This window comes from Mastomys coucha, unplaced genomic scaffold, assembly GCF_008632895.1.
Source record: "Mastomys coucha isolate ucsf_1 unplaced genomic scaffold, UCSF_Mcou_1 pScaffold8, whole genome shotgun sequence".
Taxonomy (NCBI): domain Eukaryota; kingdom Metazoa; phylum Chordata; class Mammalia; order Rodentia; family Muridae; genus Mastomys; species Mastomys coucha.
The window spans coordinates 74,939,101-74,952,541 of NW_022196914.1; the positions used below are offsets into that span (position 1 = coordinate 74,939,101).

Sequence of the window (13,441 nt, forward strand, 5' to 3'; positions counted from 1 at the left end):
GGAAATCCGCCTGCCTCCGCCTCCCAAGTGCTAGGATTAAAGGCGTGCGCCACCACCGCCCGGCTGTATTTATTTCTTATGTCCCTGTATATTGGCAAAGAGAGATATTTATTCACTTCTTCCCTTCTTTTCTTTTCTTTTCTTTTCTCCTTTTTTTTTTTTTTTTTTTTTTGAGGCAAGGTTTTGAGGCCTTTGTTATTTAGCTTGTCCTTTAACGAGCAGCAAACCTCTTGCCTCAGCTCCTAAGTGCTGGGATAACTGGAGTGGCTTCCATTCCTGGCCTGGTCTTTTCTATCACCTAGAACATCTGGCACACTTCACAAACATGGATCTGGCCTTTCCATGTGAGTTTTTTCCTGCTGTCAGAGAACTCTTAATTGCCTGCAAGTCTTTCTTTGAGGTCGGGTGAAGACTTGAAACTGTTCCCTTCTGCACAGATCCACTGAAGGCTACAGTTCTGATTATCGCTCTTGCTGATCATCTAGGACATTACTTTTCTTTGTGTTCCTGTTGTCGTCTTTTCTTTGCTGTGTTTCTCAGCCACCCTCCCTGCATCTGCCAGTTCAGCTGAAATATTGCGGTGTGATGGCAGCCATTTTATAAGATGGCGGCTTTGCCTTGAAGTGGGTTCTGAACAGCTCCCAGATGTTGAGTGAACCTCAGAAGGCACTCTCAGGCCTTGTAGACAGTATCTATGTTTTCTCTTTGTGTGCAGACACTTACGGCTCTACTTTAAACAACTGTAGCTATTATTATCTCCTTATGAATATAGAGGAACTGTGCTTGCTTGCGTGCGTGCGTGCGTGCGTGCGTGCGTGCGTGTGTGTGTGTGTGTGTGTGTGTGTGTGTGTGTAAGCCAAAGAAAAGACATGGCAACTGGCTCCAACACTCTCCATTTATTTCTTTGACACAGAATCGCTCACAGAACTTATCGTTAGGTTGGTGGCTGACAAGCTCCAGGAATCCTCCAGTTGCTGCCCAGCACAGTGCCAGAGTTGCAGGCATATGAAGTGGTGCGTAGCTATTTTACCTGGCAGCTGAGCTTTGCATTCTGAGCCTTATGCTTGCTCTGCAAGTGTTCTTACTCAGGGAGCCATCTTCCCAGCCCGTTATTACTTTTCATTATCTAATTGTATCTGCCTGTCCTCGTGGCTAAGGTCTTTAGAATTAGCCTTGATATATAATCTTTTACTTTTCTGTGATGAACTCTGTTTTTTTTTTTTTTTCAAATTAGAATCTAAGCAACCCTGGCAGGGACTTAGTTTTTCTAATCAGATGCTTCCTGGAATGCTTTGATTTGAAAGAAGTTTAACTGGGGAAATGAGGAGGACCTGTGTCATCCCTTCCAAAGGGGCAGCACGTTCTATGGGTGTATCTTAGAGGGCCAGTGTCTTGTCTTAGAAGATGAGTGTGATCTGAAGCTCGAGCTTTGAACTCAAGCACAGAGATCAGAGGTTCAAACCCTGAGGTTAGTGGGGTTTGGAAATGGATGGACAATTTAGAGCATGGAGGTCCTGGCCCAGGAACAGGGAAGTTGGTCAGATGACTGCACGAAAGGGGTAAAGCAACTTCAGGACAGTGGCAGGAAAGGGAAGCAGAAATGAGGGAGGAAGGGCTTCTCGCTTTTAAAGGACACAGTTGCCTGCTCCCAGAAAAGGTGCCTGCGTAACACAGTGATGTCTGACAAAGAAAAGTAGAACTCTAGATTGGTGTGTGTAAAAATTTCTAGGTTTTAAATATAATAAACTAAGGTAAAATTTCATGCTTCTGTGCCATCAAATAAAATTCAAGTCAGATAGGGCCCGTGGGTTTCCTGCTTGCTTTCCTAGTGAGAGGCACATAGTTCATAAATTTAGAGGATAAAGAGGTTAGGAGATAGGAGGCCGTGGGCACTAAGAGCCCGGAGAATTGACAGGTTAGCAGGGCAGAATGAAAAGAAAGACCCTGTCAGATAAGGACTGAATGGCGTCCAATGTGTTCATTGCATTGGAAATCTTGGGAGTCCTCGGTGATCTTTGAAAACCTCTTCAGAAGAGTATAGGAGAAAAATTCAAATAACAGTGTTCAGGAGAATGCTCGAGGTGAGATAGTGGTAACAGAGGTGAAGACTCAGTCTCATATATAGGGAGATACAAGAAGGTGCATTATAAATATCGAACCAGGTCCCTCCCGCCCCGACCTCTCTCTCTAATGCGAGCACACACACACACACACACACACACACACACACACACTTTGAATGAATGAAGTAAACTTTATTACTTATCACTTTTATTATTCTTTATATATGACCACATATTATTTAACTTTATTAAAGTTTTATTTATTTAATAAATATTTATTAAATATTTAAAAATATCAAGGACATACTTAGGTTAAGGAGAATAAAACCAGAGAAGTGGTATATCAGATACTCTGCATATCCACTATTTACACAATCATTCATAACAGTAGCAATTCGTTACAGTTATGAAGTAGCAATGAAGCAATTTTATGTCTGAGGAGGGGGGGTCACCACAACAGGAGAAACTATATTAGAGGGCTGCAGTGTTAGGAAGGTTGAGAGCCATTGATGCAGATGATGGAAAAGAATGAAGCAGAAATGGAGTTTACAAGGAAGAAATGGATTTAAGCATGGCCTTTACTAGAAGGGGAGATACTTTTAAAAAGGGCAGACACTCAGATATGTGAGTGTAGGCTACTGTGGTGGGGGTTTGTGCTTAGGCATCTTAGCAGCCATCAAATACGCAATTTTGTTGTCTTCTGAAGTTTGTGCAAACGTTTTTAGGAATGTTCTCCTTCTTTTTGGTAAGATGGCAGTGTAGTTTCTGATGCCTAGTGGAAAGGACGACAGTTGATAAGGTAAAACTCCAGGTCACAATGGTGGTACAAGGAATTAAGACTGCTTTAAAATATATATATATATTTTTAACCTGTAAATGGTTTATAGACTTGTTTGTGGGGTTCCCAGAGAATTGCAGGTTTACACATGGAAACAAGAGTAAGGCCGTCCCAGGTCACGTATGCTTGACTGTCCAGCACTGCTTTTTTAACGTTCTTACTTGAGCTAACTTCATAGAGATGGAATGTTATTTCTATGTAGGCAAACTTCACAGAAAAGTTTGTTAAAGGTGTTGGACTTCTTGACTTTTATCCAGTCTCTGAAATCAGACCTCCTTTCATGTCCACGTCAACTTTATTTATTTATTTTTTTTACCGTGTTTCTGTGCTGTGTTAGTGCCACAGGCTGGATGAATAAATTGCCCAAAGCCCATTTTGATGATGTCTCCTTGGATACTGATCCCACAGGAAAATCTATGTTAGGAGTCCCCATTCTCACTGCCTTTTCTATCATGCAGTCCCTGTTACCTGTAGGCATCAACTCAAGCCCACAGCATTGTCAGGAAACTCTAAGGAATGGTTTTTAATATTCCTCTTACACCATCATCACTACTATGAGCTATGTACTAAGGTCATGGAACCATCCAACGGACTTTTCTTTTTTTGCTGGAAGAGATCAAAATTTAGATTTTTTTTTTTTAAACTGGACTCAATTTAGAAGCACAGTTTTGGCTTTAAAAATGTTTGTGGGTAAGTGAATTTTTTCCTCAAGTTTCCACTGGGAAACAGTATATCTCAACCTCTCCCTTACCCGGATTTTAACTTTTCCCTCTGACTTCTTGCTGGGACCCAAAGTTCTTGAGAAGAGCTTATTCACTGTAGCCAGAGACCTGAGTCCTTGGGGAATGAATACAAGAGATATTTGGTGGGAATATATCTAGCCACTAGCCTTGCCAGTTGGTTCCTTGGCCATATTCTTAAAATAGAAGAATGACATAGTATAGCTTTGCCAGGACGACATTTGTTCTAATCCAGAGAATATGTTTTTAAGTGTTTGAAGGACTCTGCCACAGGAATCTTGATGGCACCAGCCAAGATATCTGAGGCTCAAGGATGGCAAACCCCAGTGACCATCCAGTACCCGTGGGGGGATTCCAGCAAAATAGAAGCTGGGATTTGGGCATGTCTGGGCAGGTCTGCTGACTACATAGGGCAAGCATGCCTGGAGTCTATTTACATAACTACTTTTGGCTGAGGTAGGATTGTGTTGTGCAGTGACTGGAAACTGGGATGGGACCAGCAGAAATGTGTCAATCTTGGGAGGCAGGCTTTGAAAAAAAAATCTCCTTTAATAAATGAGTTTCATTAGTCAACAGGATTCTTTCTAACCCGACAATCACATAGTTTATATTAGCATATTGGATACCATGTAAGTAGTCTGCTCTAGGGATTTATAGATCTAATCTATAGATCCTCTCTAGTGATCTATCGCCTGCAGCAAGGCACTGATTTTGTTTATTTCACTAGCAAGAATTAAGCTGACTTCGCGAATAAAAAGATACAATGCACATTTTGAGTTTTGGAAAAGCCCGATAGGTAATTTCTTTTTTATAAAATTTAACAGGGAATAATATCTCTAAGTCTATTTAAAAAAAATAGTACACTTTTGCTATAGTACTCAGAACTGTTTAGTTTTGTTGAATACCAACATGGGTAACATAGTTTAAATTATATTTACCTTCCCTTCAAAAATTATTTATGCTTCTACTTCAAGCCTCAGTTGGTACCATTTTTCATTTATTATTATTCTTATTATTATTCTTATTCTTCTTCTTATTATTATTACATGATAAATCACAATAGCAACTGTTTTCTTTAGGTAATAGTAATTGTTATACTAGGGGAGGAAACTTATTTACTATATTCATTTGGGGCACCAGCCACTGAAAAGAAACACTTTATACATAGACATCTGGAGTCTTTTAATGCTCGTGGAAGTCTGTTCTCTTCTTCCAACTAGCTGGTTCCCGGGGCTCGAACTTAGGTGATTAAGCAAGGCTGCATGTTCCTGAGCCCACTAGCCCACCTCACTGCTTTTGCTTTCTTGCAGGATGAATAGATGCCTACTATGCACCTTTCCTTCCTGAGAATGGTGTTTGAAAAGTTTTAAGTTTTCATTTGGGTATATTTTCAAACGTACAGGAAATTGGCCAAAAAAGATAGTACTAAAAATTCCCCCAGGTCTTCTACTGAGACGTGTTTGAAGGCAACAAGCTCGCTTTATCTTTTTGTACTGTCTTTCATATACTAGATTCGAAGACTATGATAAAACATGGACTACTTTTAAAGCCATTTAAAGATTATAAGTACATTTTGCTCTTCCTTCTAAATAATTCTGTATTTCCTGACAGTAGGCCTGTTCCTTCACATAATTACAGTGCAGTCATCAGGTTTAGCATGTTTCACATGGATGCGGATTTTCTCATTGGAGAATATTCTGTGTCTGTGAATTAACTCAGTGTGCTTTATAGCATTTCCGTCTTAGGTACATTCTTTCAGGTGCCTTGTACTTGTCTTGTTTGAGGGTGATTTCAATTAAAATAGATTTAATTTTTGCCATGCTTGAGAAACTAAATTCCATATAGTATACAAAGATCTACATTTGAGTGACATTTGGCAAAATTTGAGCTTTGACTGATTTTTTTTTTCATGATTGTTTGATATTTTGCAATCGAAAGGACTAGGATGTAGTCATACTAGTATTGAAATTAGTTGCTGGTAACTGTTTCTCTTAATAACTTTTTTACTTACATATTTTTGAGTCAGAGTTGGAATTCTAGCTATAATAACTTTAACCATTAATTTTAAAAGAAATCTCTAGGGTTGCAAATATAGCTCAGTAGTAGAGTGCTTACCTAGAGATTTCTTTTCTTCTTTGTTGTGTGGAGGGAGGTGTGCTAATTAAGCTAGTGTAAAATTAGTTAGTGTAAAGTATGAAACTCTGAGAAGGAACTTGAGATACCGTTTTTATTTTTAATAGATTTATTTATTTTATTTATATGGGTACACTGTAGCTGTCCTCAAACACACCAGAAGAGGGCATGGGATTCCATGACAGATGGTTGTGAGCTACCACGTGGTTGCTGGGAATTGAACTCAGGACCTCTGGAAGAGCATCTCTCCAGCCCTAATACAGTTTTGTTTTTTAGTTTTTATTTTTTTTAAGGGGCATGATTGATGGTGACAAATATAGAATACAATTTTAAGTAAATAGCCTGGATGTTGTTTAAAAGGCAAGCTGTTGGATTTATCACTCCTGCTTGCCAAGAGGCACACCAGAGCCTGTTAAGTCTGATCTTTTCACCCTGATCGTCAATGGCAGCTTTAAAGCATGTGTAGCGTCCCAGGATGAAGCCACAGACCCACTTCAGGAAGGGCCGTGAAACTGTATCTGGCCAGTCCTCCTTTCCTTCAGAGAGGCCCTCCCTAGCAGAACCAGAGCTGTGTGCCCTGGAGAAGTTATGGCCATCTCCTCCTTTGCAGTCAATGGCAGTTGGTTAGACTTTTGCACCTCAACTTCCCCCTTTGGTGGGAATTGGGGAACAAAATTCTCTAGGCTTCTGTTCATTACCTAAATCCTTCTACCCAGTTTCTCCTTTGGTGACTAGTTGCGAGCCAATGGTCTCCAAAAACAATTTTTAGTAATCATTCATAACAAAAAGGGATAAACGTGCCAACCAGGACCTTGGTCTTTGAAAGAACGTGCTTGTTTAGCACAGTTAAGATGAATTGCTCTTGGCTCTTCCTCTCCTAGTTTCCTTCATTTCCTCCCAGCTTGCACTTTGTTGACACTTTAAATATGTTATTTAGATTGAATATGAAGCACACAATGAAATAAAAACCTGTGTTGATGACTTATCCCCTGTATCACAGGGGGCCTCTGTGTCTGTCCCAAATACCACTCCAAGGCTCCTCAATGTATCACAAAACCTCAACATTTTGACAGTTTTTCTCCTACCTTGAGTGTCATTATTCAGGGGGAATCGCAAACATCACTGTGGAAGTCACTTCTGCTCTCCTTTACCTTCCAGTCTTCCATTGCTATACTGCCCAGTGTGGTCCTTACTACTTACTGGATTGTTGACTGCACTCGTCAGGTGCATATTGGTCTGTTTCTACTCTTTCTCATGCTGTATGTGACTGATTTTTAACTTTAAAAGCCATCTTATTTTCATATATGCATATGTCTGTGTGTCTCTGAGAGAACACATGCATGCTGGTGTGCATTCAGGCCAGAAGCATCAGATCCCTTGGACCTAGAGCAATAGGCAGCTGTGAACTGCCTGATGCGGATGCTGGGAACTGCACTCTGGTCCTCTGGAAGAGCAGCAAGTGCTTTTAACCACTGAGTAAACTCTCTAGTAGCATGTTGCCTTTTAAACAATGGGAATCATGCTTTATGTAGATAAGCCTAGTAGTGATAGCAGGTCCATGGCTGTGCCAAGACAACTAATACCAACCATAACATGTTCAAAGGGAAACCACAATAGATGTCTTTCAGGAAGGAAGTCACATCTTCAGTGTTTGGTCTGTGGCTATTAACACATGTCCATCCTGCAGGAATTGCTGGACCCCCTTAATTTCCACTGGTTTGTCTTAAACATTTATTTAGGGCTGGAGAGATAGCTCAGCAGATAAGAGCACTTGCTGTTCTTCCAGGATACCAGGGTTTGGCTCCCAGCACTCACATGACAGCTCACAACTATCTGTAACCACAGGCATAATCACTCGTGGAAATAAAATTGTAGAATTTTATTTTATGTGTTTCCCTGCATGCATGTATGTATGCCATGTGTGTGCCTGGTGATGGATCCTATAGAACTGAAATAACGGATGTTTGTGAGACTCCCTGTGGGTGCTGGAAACCAACCCTGGCTTCTCTGTAAGAGCAGTGAGTACTCTTAGGTGCAGAATCATCTCTCTAGTCCCTTAAAAGAAAAACAATCTATATCATTTTTTTTTTTGAAAAAAGTCTGTGTGTGTGTGTGTGTGTGTGTGTGTGTGTATGTGCGTGCGCGCGCGCGTGCAGGTAACCTCAGAGGCCAGAAGAGGGCATTGGATCCCTTGGAGTTACAGATAACAGGTGGCTCATAGTCCCCTGATAGGGGTTGTGGAAGCCTAATTTGGGTTCTCTACAAGTGTATGGAGCATGAGCTCTTAACCTCTGAGCCACCTTTTCAGTCCTGGGGTGATTTTTTTTAAAAAAAGATTTATTTATTTTATGTATATGAGTACAGTGTCACTGTCTTCAGAACACCATAAGAGGGCATCAGATTCCTTTAGAGATGGTTGTGTGTCATCATGTGGTTGCTGGGAATTGAACTCAGCACCTCTGGAAGATCAGTAAGTGCTCTTAATGGCTAAGCCATCTCCAACAGCACTGCCCCCCCCCCCCCCCCCCCCCCCCCCCCGCTCCACAGGATGATTTTCTACTTACCTCACGTTGTAGCATCCTCACTACTTAATATCAGTGGTCCACATACCCCATCAACACATGTATCATGAACATTTTCACTCACAAATCAAAATAAGTTTTTTTTTTCCCATCACCAGAAACTGAGACCACTGGCTTTTACTTTTTTTTTTATTTTTTCACTCATCATTTATCTACAAATACACATTATAACTTTTATATACATTGCACATTTACATGGTAGAAAAGTACAAAACTATATATTTAAATGAATTTATATTTAACTTGCCATGTTTGAAAATATAAAATTGCATCAGAAAAAAGTATTATGAAAAGCAAGAAACTTGAACTGATAAAGCTTTGATGGAACTTTTAGTGACACATTGGCTGAAAAGGAACTAATTGGAAAGGTACAGGGGACTAGCTCAAAGGGAACACTGAATGACAGGCTGAAGGCATGACTTCCACCTCTCTTCAGTCTCCTGACACCCACATTACTCTATGTCTTTGGATCTGTAACATCATAAAAGCACATCTCTAGAAATTTTAATGCCTCTCTCATCCTCTCTCCCAATGTTCACCAGAACGAGGGAACGGAAGCAGGCATTTCCTCTAAGACGCACATCCTCTGTACCTTGTTTCTGTGGCAGAGTTACAATGCCTTTTGGTCAGTCAAGATTCCTTGTAAACAAAACCCGAGGGATCAGGTATGTACAGATTAGGCAGCTGAGAATCCAATAAATAAACATGACAGAAACTGACATGCAAATTTGTTAAAAAGGTGGAAAAGAATCTAACAGTGAGATGCGGAGGGAGACAGGTGGGTGTGCATAGTGAGGAATGGATTTAAATGGTTTACAAGGGGGAAAAAACAGTTTTACTTTACAAGCAAGAGACCTCACAATAAATAACAACTGCTCTTCCTTTCACGAATAAATTTCTTCAAAAAACAAGGTGTACAGTCAACCAGACATTTTATGTATAAATTATAAAACATGACACAGTATAAATAAATGTCTACAAGTCTCAACTATAGGCCTCATCCAGTAGACCACAGAATGACCATCTCTCCACGCCCAGTGAGTAACAATGTGGCCTGGGAGAGAGCTTTAGGACAAAGGTCCTTTAATGTATAGTTTCCCCCCAAATAAATAAGCATACACTTATTTACATTATGAACAATATATTTTTTCTTTTTCTTATTTTCTTTTCTATTTTTTCTTTCCTTTTTTAAAAATTAATAATATTATTATTATTAATTATTTTTTATTTTGCTGTGTTTTGTTTTGCCCAAAGGCTATGTCAACACTGAACACTGGTAGAGAGTTTACCACTCTAGAATGGAAGAGATAGGAAAGCTGTAGTCCTGGTCTTCCTCCTCCTCCTCTTCCTCCGTTTCTTCCGAGATGGCTAGATGGGGAATACAGGGGGAGCTGTTGTTTAAATACGGATCACAACAGCGTAGAAGCAGCTCAGTGTATGTTTTCAGAGCCCTCTGATACAGCCACATTACAGCGTTGCATTTATACATGACTTGCAGTGTGATGCTTTTTTTGTTTGTTTGTTTTTTTTGTTTTTTGTTTGGGGGGGCCTCTGCAGTTATGCAATAAGTTTACTTTTAAAAAACCAACAACAAACCACCATAATCTATGAAGTCAAAATTGCAGAAAGTTCTGAAGAATCAATGGCTCAGGTTTTACAGGCAGATTCCTGAAATCAGATAAAAAGCGCTCGTGTTCTAGGTATCACTACTTTAGCTCCTTAATTCAGAGTTAGTAGGTGGCAACTGCTTTAAGCCGCAGCCCGGGTGTGATAATATAAAGCTGGTCTCGGAAAGAACAAAACAAAACAACAAAACTTTTGAACTTTTGAAGCAGTTAGTTTAGATTCCGGTGTTAATGAGGCAATAGCAAAGCAAAATACCAGAAGGAAGGAGTGAGGGTCAAACAACTGGACAGAGATTTTCATAGGTGACCAACCAAGTGGCAGGCCACCAGGTAGATCCTAAAAGCCAGGAAACACTGCAGAGCATTTGGCTTAGGATCAAGGAATTGCTGGTGAAATTTAGCAGCTACCTAGCTTGGACAGAACCAGATTTACATAGCGAGGTCTGCATGTTTTTGTTTTTGTTTTTTGTTTTTTTTAAAAAACTGTCCATTCCCCAGGGCTTGCCTGGAAAGGCCCTAAATTGCAGCAAGGTTAGAAATCACACTTACAGTTGCAAGATCCAGAGTGCTTCACTTCGAGCAGCACACCGGAAGAGCAGGCAGCTTCCTTCATGGCGCATTCACTGGCGTAGGTGGCATTGTCACTGGCACAGACCGGCTCATCCGACTTACTGTCAGGACATAGCTCATCGCAGAGAGAGCAGCGGCCTCTGCCAACCTTGGAATCCCATAGGCATTTTTTCCCACCGCCACACTGGATATCTTCACAGGACTTTGCTTCTAGGATATAATACACCTGTGATGAGCAAACTGAGTGTCTCAGTTTTTTCTCCCTGTCTTCCATTCCCTATTCATATATACATATTATATATATTATCACTGATGAGTTAATTACAGTGTCACACCCAACGGCTTTATAATCTCACTCACATACAACCACTGTGCTTTCTTGCATCTTATAGAACTGCACTAAAAATAATATTCTTTGGGTCAGAATCTCACAGTCTTCTTGAGTTAACTATGCATCTGATTATTTCCTACAAGTGGGATTTTTTTTTTTTAAATCAAATTCCATCAATTACTGGAACCCGGTAACAGGTTTTAGGAACTGTTAAGTAATTATTTTTCGCCTCCAGCAAGTCTGGCACTTTTTAAAAAATGTGTAAAATTGTGTGAGTTCTAAGTTTTCTAAGATAGAAAATTGTTTTCTGATTCTTGCTGGTGTGTCAATGCAACTTCTAGAAGTCAGTGGCTTTTCAGGAGAAATGTTTAATGGATTTAGTCATTGGTTAGCCCCCACACTATTAAAACAGATTTTTTTTTTAACTCTCTCATCTTTTTTTTTTTTCTCCTCAATCCAGAATACCTACTGATACACTTTCCCTCATAGGCTAATCCAATGGATCTGCCGAGCAAGCAGGTGGCCTTTCTTAGGTGGCAGGCGCTGGAGTAAGTCACTCCATCATTCCCACAAAGGTACTGTTCAGAAGACGAGGGCTCTGGGCAAATCCGATTACAGGTCACACAGTAGGCATTATTGGTCTGATCCACCACACACGTGGAGCTGCCTGGACAGAAAACATCCCTGCAAGTCTCTGGAGGGGAAAAAAAAAAGATGACATTTCAATAGGCATCTTCAGGTCCTTGGGGAGTAAAAGCAGCTGATATTATGGAGGAAATCATTAAAAGCAAAATATCCAGCTCTTAGCAGGCATCTGGGAGCCTGGCTGTTTCCCAGAGGATCTGTGCTGTGACTCCAGGCTTCATAACCCTTTAGGAGTTAAGATAAGAGCCCCTTTATTTGGTATGACTATTCGGATTCCGGGGCTCTTTATGTAGACTGGACTATCTATCTCCCTTGGGTCTTCAAGGGTCTTTGAATGTTTGGAGATGCTCAAGGGTAGGACCTACTTTTACATTTGCCCTGGTACTGGACTTCCAGTTCCGGCTGCTCTTTACATCTGGCTTTGAGGAGTGCACATTCGTTGCGGTAGGTTTTCCCATCCAGCCCACACACTGGCCCCTTCCAGGTGATGTTGGAACAGTCTGGGGCACAGACGCAGCGGGGTTTATTCTTCTTGTTCATTCGACATTTTTTTCCAGGTCCGCAATCCACGTTCTCACACGTTTCTAGGAGTTGGAAAGAGGCACACATTCAAACCAAGGCCAGCCAGTTGGAGGGTCAGCTGGGGGTGGGGTAGGGTGGACTGGTGGTCTCAGATGTCTTGCGCAATCACGCATTCGAGATGGAGGGCCCCAGACAGTCTCCTGGAAGGGATCTGGGGGTTGGGGACCTCAGGCTAAGTCCTGTATCCAAATTCTCTCAAAGACCACACTGGTTGGTCGCTTTCATTACCATTCTCGGCTAAGAAGCCTGGGGACTGACCTCTTCCGACCTTGTTTTGCCTCCAGCGCAAGCAGAGACAGATTCTACCTAACTAACTCCACCCGGGGTAAAATTTAAAAAAAAAAAAAAAAAAAAATGGAGAAACTGAACAAAACTCTGCCAATCCTAAGCCTTAGCCAGATAGTAGGAACGCTGAGGGCAAGACGCCCTCTACTGAGGGCCTGCCGCCTAGGGGAGAGGAGGCCCACCTTTACAAGGGATGCAGTTGGGGGCGCCCCCGTTGAAAATCATCCACTTGAAGAGAGTATTGTCGTTCACATCCTCCTCGGTCCACGAGGTGCTCAGCCGGCCGGTGCTGCAACACTCTTCTTTGCTCAGTTCTGTCTTATACAGGACCTGGCAGCGGCCATTCTTTGCTTGGCGGAGCCAGCAATTCCCAGCTGTGAAAGAGACAGGGATCAGGAGGTGAATGAGTGAGCCTTGGGGTAGTGGGAAGGAAGGCTGCTCAGAGCCGGGTAAAGAGGCCTGGTGGGGTTGGGGAGCAAGCGATTGCGGGGAGGGGGGACAGAAGAGGGAGAGAGGTAGGTAGGGAGGGAGGGAGAGAGGGAGGGAAGGAGGGAGAGAGAGAGAGAGAGAGAGAGAGAGAGAGAGAGAGAGAGAGAGAGAGAGAGAGAGAGAGAGAGAGAGAGAGAGAGAGAGAGAGAGAGAGAGAGAGAGAGAGAGAGAGAATCTGAATCTGAATCTCCAAAGGGGAGAGTGGGCAAAGACCCGTCACCGAGGTGGGAGGTGGGCTAGAGCTGCCTCCGCTGCGCCCCAGCCATATCAATGTCAGTTACCAGTGACCCAGACACAACACGTGCAGCTTGCATTGACTTTTACTAGACTGTTTACTTTTATTCGTCCCATTTCATAACCTGCAGCGACTGGAAGACCAGATTAAAGAACCTGACAAAAACAGGATGCGACGGATGTTTTTACATGTCGGTTTCATGTAGGCGGCAAGAGAATTATTTGTGACAGGGGTTAAGAAAGTAAGAGAGAGGAGACGTGGAAGGAAGGGAAGGAGGGAGCGGAGGAGAGTGGGGGGTAGGGAGAATGAATATGAATCTTCAG

The 13,441-nt window shown here is 41.8% G+C and overlaps 1 protein-coding gene across 3 annotated transcripts in view; it reads right to left on the reverse strand.

Annotated features, from left to right (window-relative positions):
• Window positions 1-8,467: 8,467 nt before the first annotated feature.
• Fst (follistatin) overlaps window positions 8,468-13,441 on the reverse strand; it is a 6,724-nt gene continuing 1,750 nt past the window's right edge. Inside the window, exons 2-6 of one of the 3 annotated variants that reach the window (XM_031360362.1) lie at window positions 12,577-12,768; window positions 11,893-12,111; window positions 11,352-11,576; window positions 10,531-10,758; window positions 8,468-9,724 (exon numbers count right to left, since the gene is read on the reverse strand). In XM_031360362.1, coding sequence (XP_031216222.1) covers window positions 9,642-9,724; window positions 10,531-10,758; window positions 11,352-11,576; window positions 11,893-12,111; window positions 12,577-12,768 — 947 coding nt within the window. In that variant the 3' untranslated portion in view covers window positions 8,468-9,641. Of the gene's footprint in view, window positions 10,025-10,530; window positions 10,762-11,351; window positions 11,577-11,892; window positions 12,112-12,576; window positions 12,769-13,441 lie in introns of all 3 variants that reach the window. The other 2 variants (XM_031360361.1, XM_031360363.1) reach the window with 2 other exon arrangements.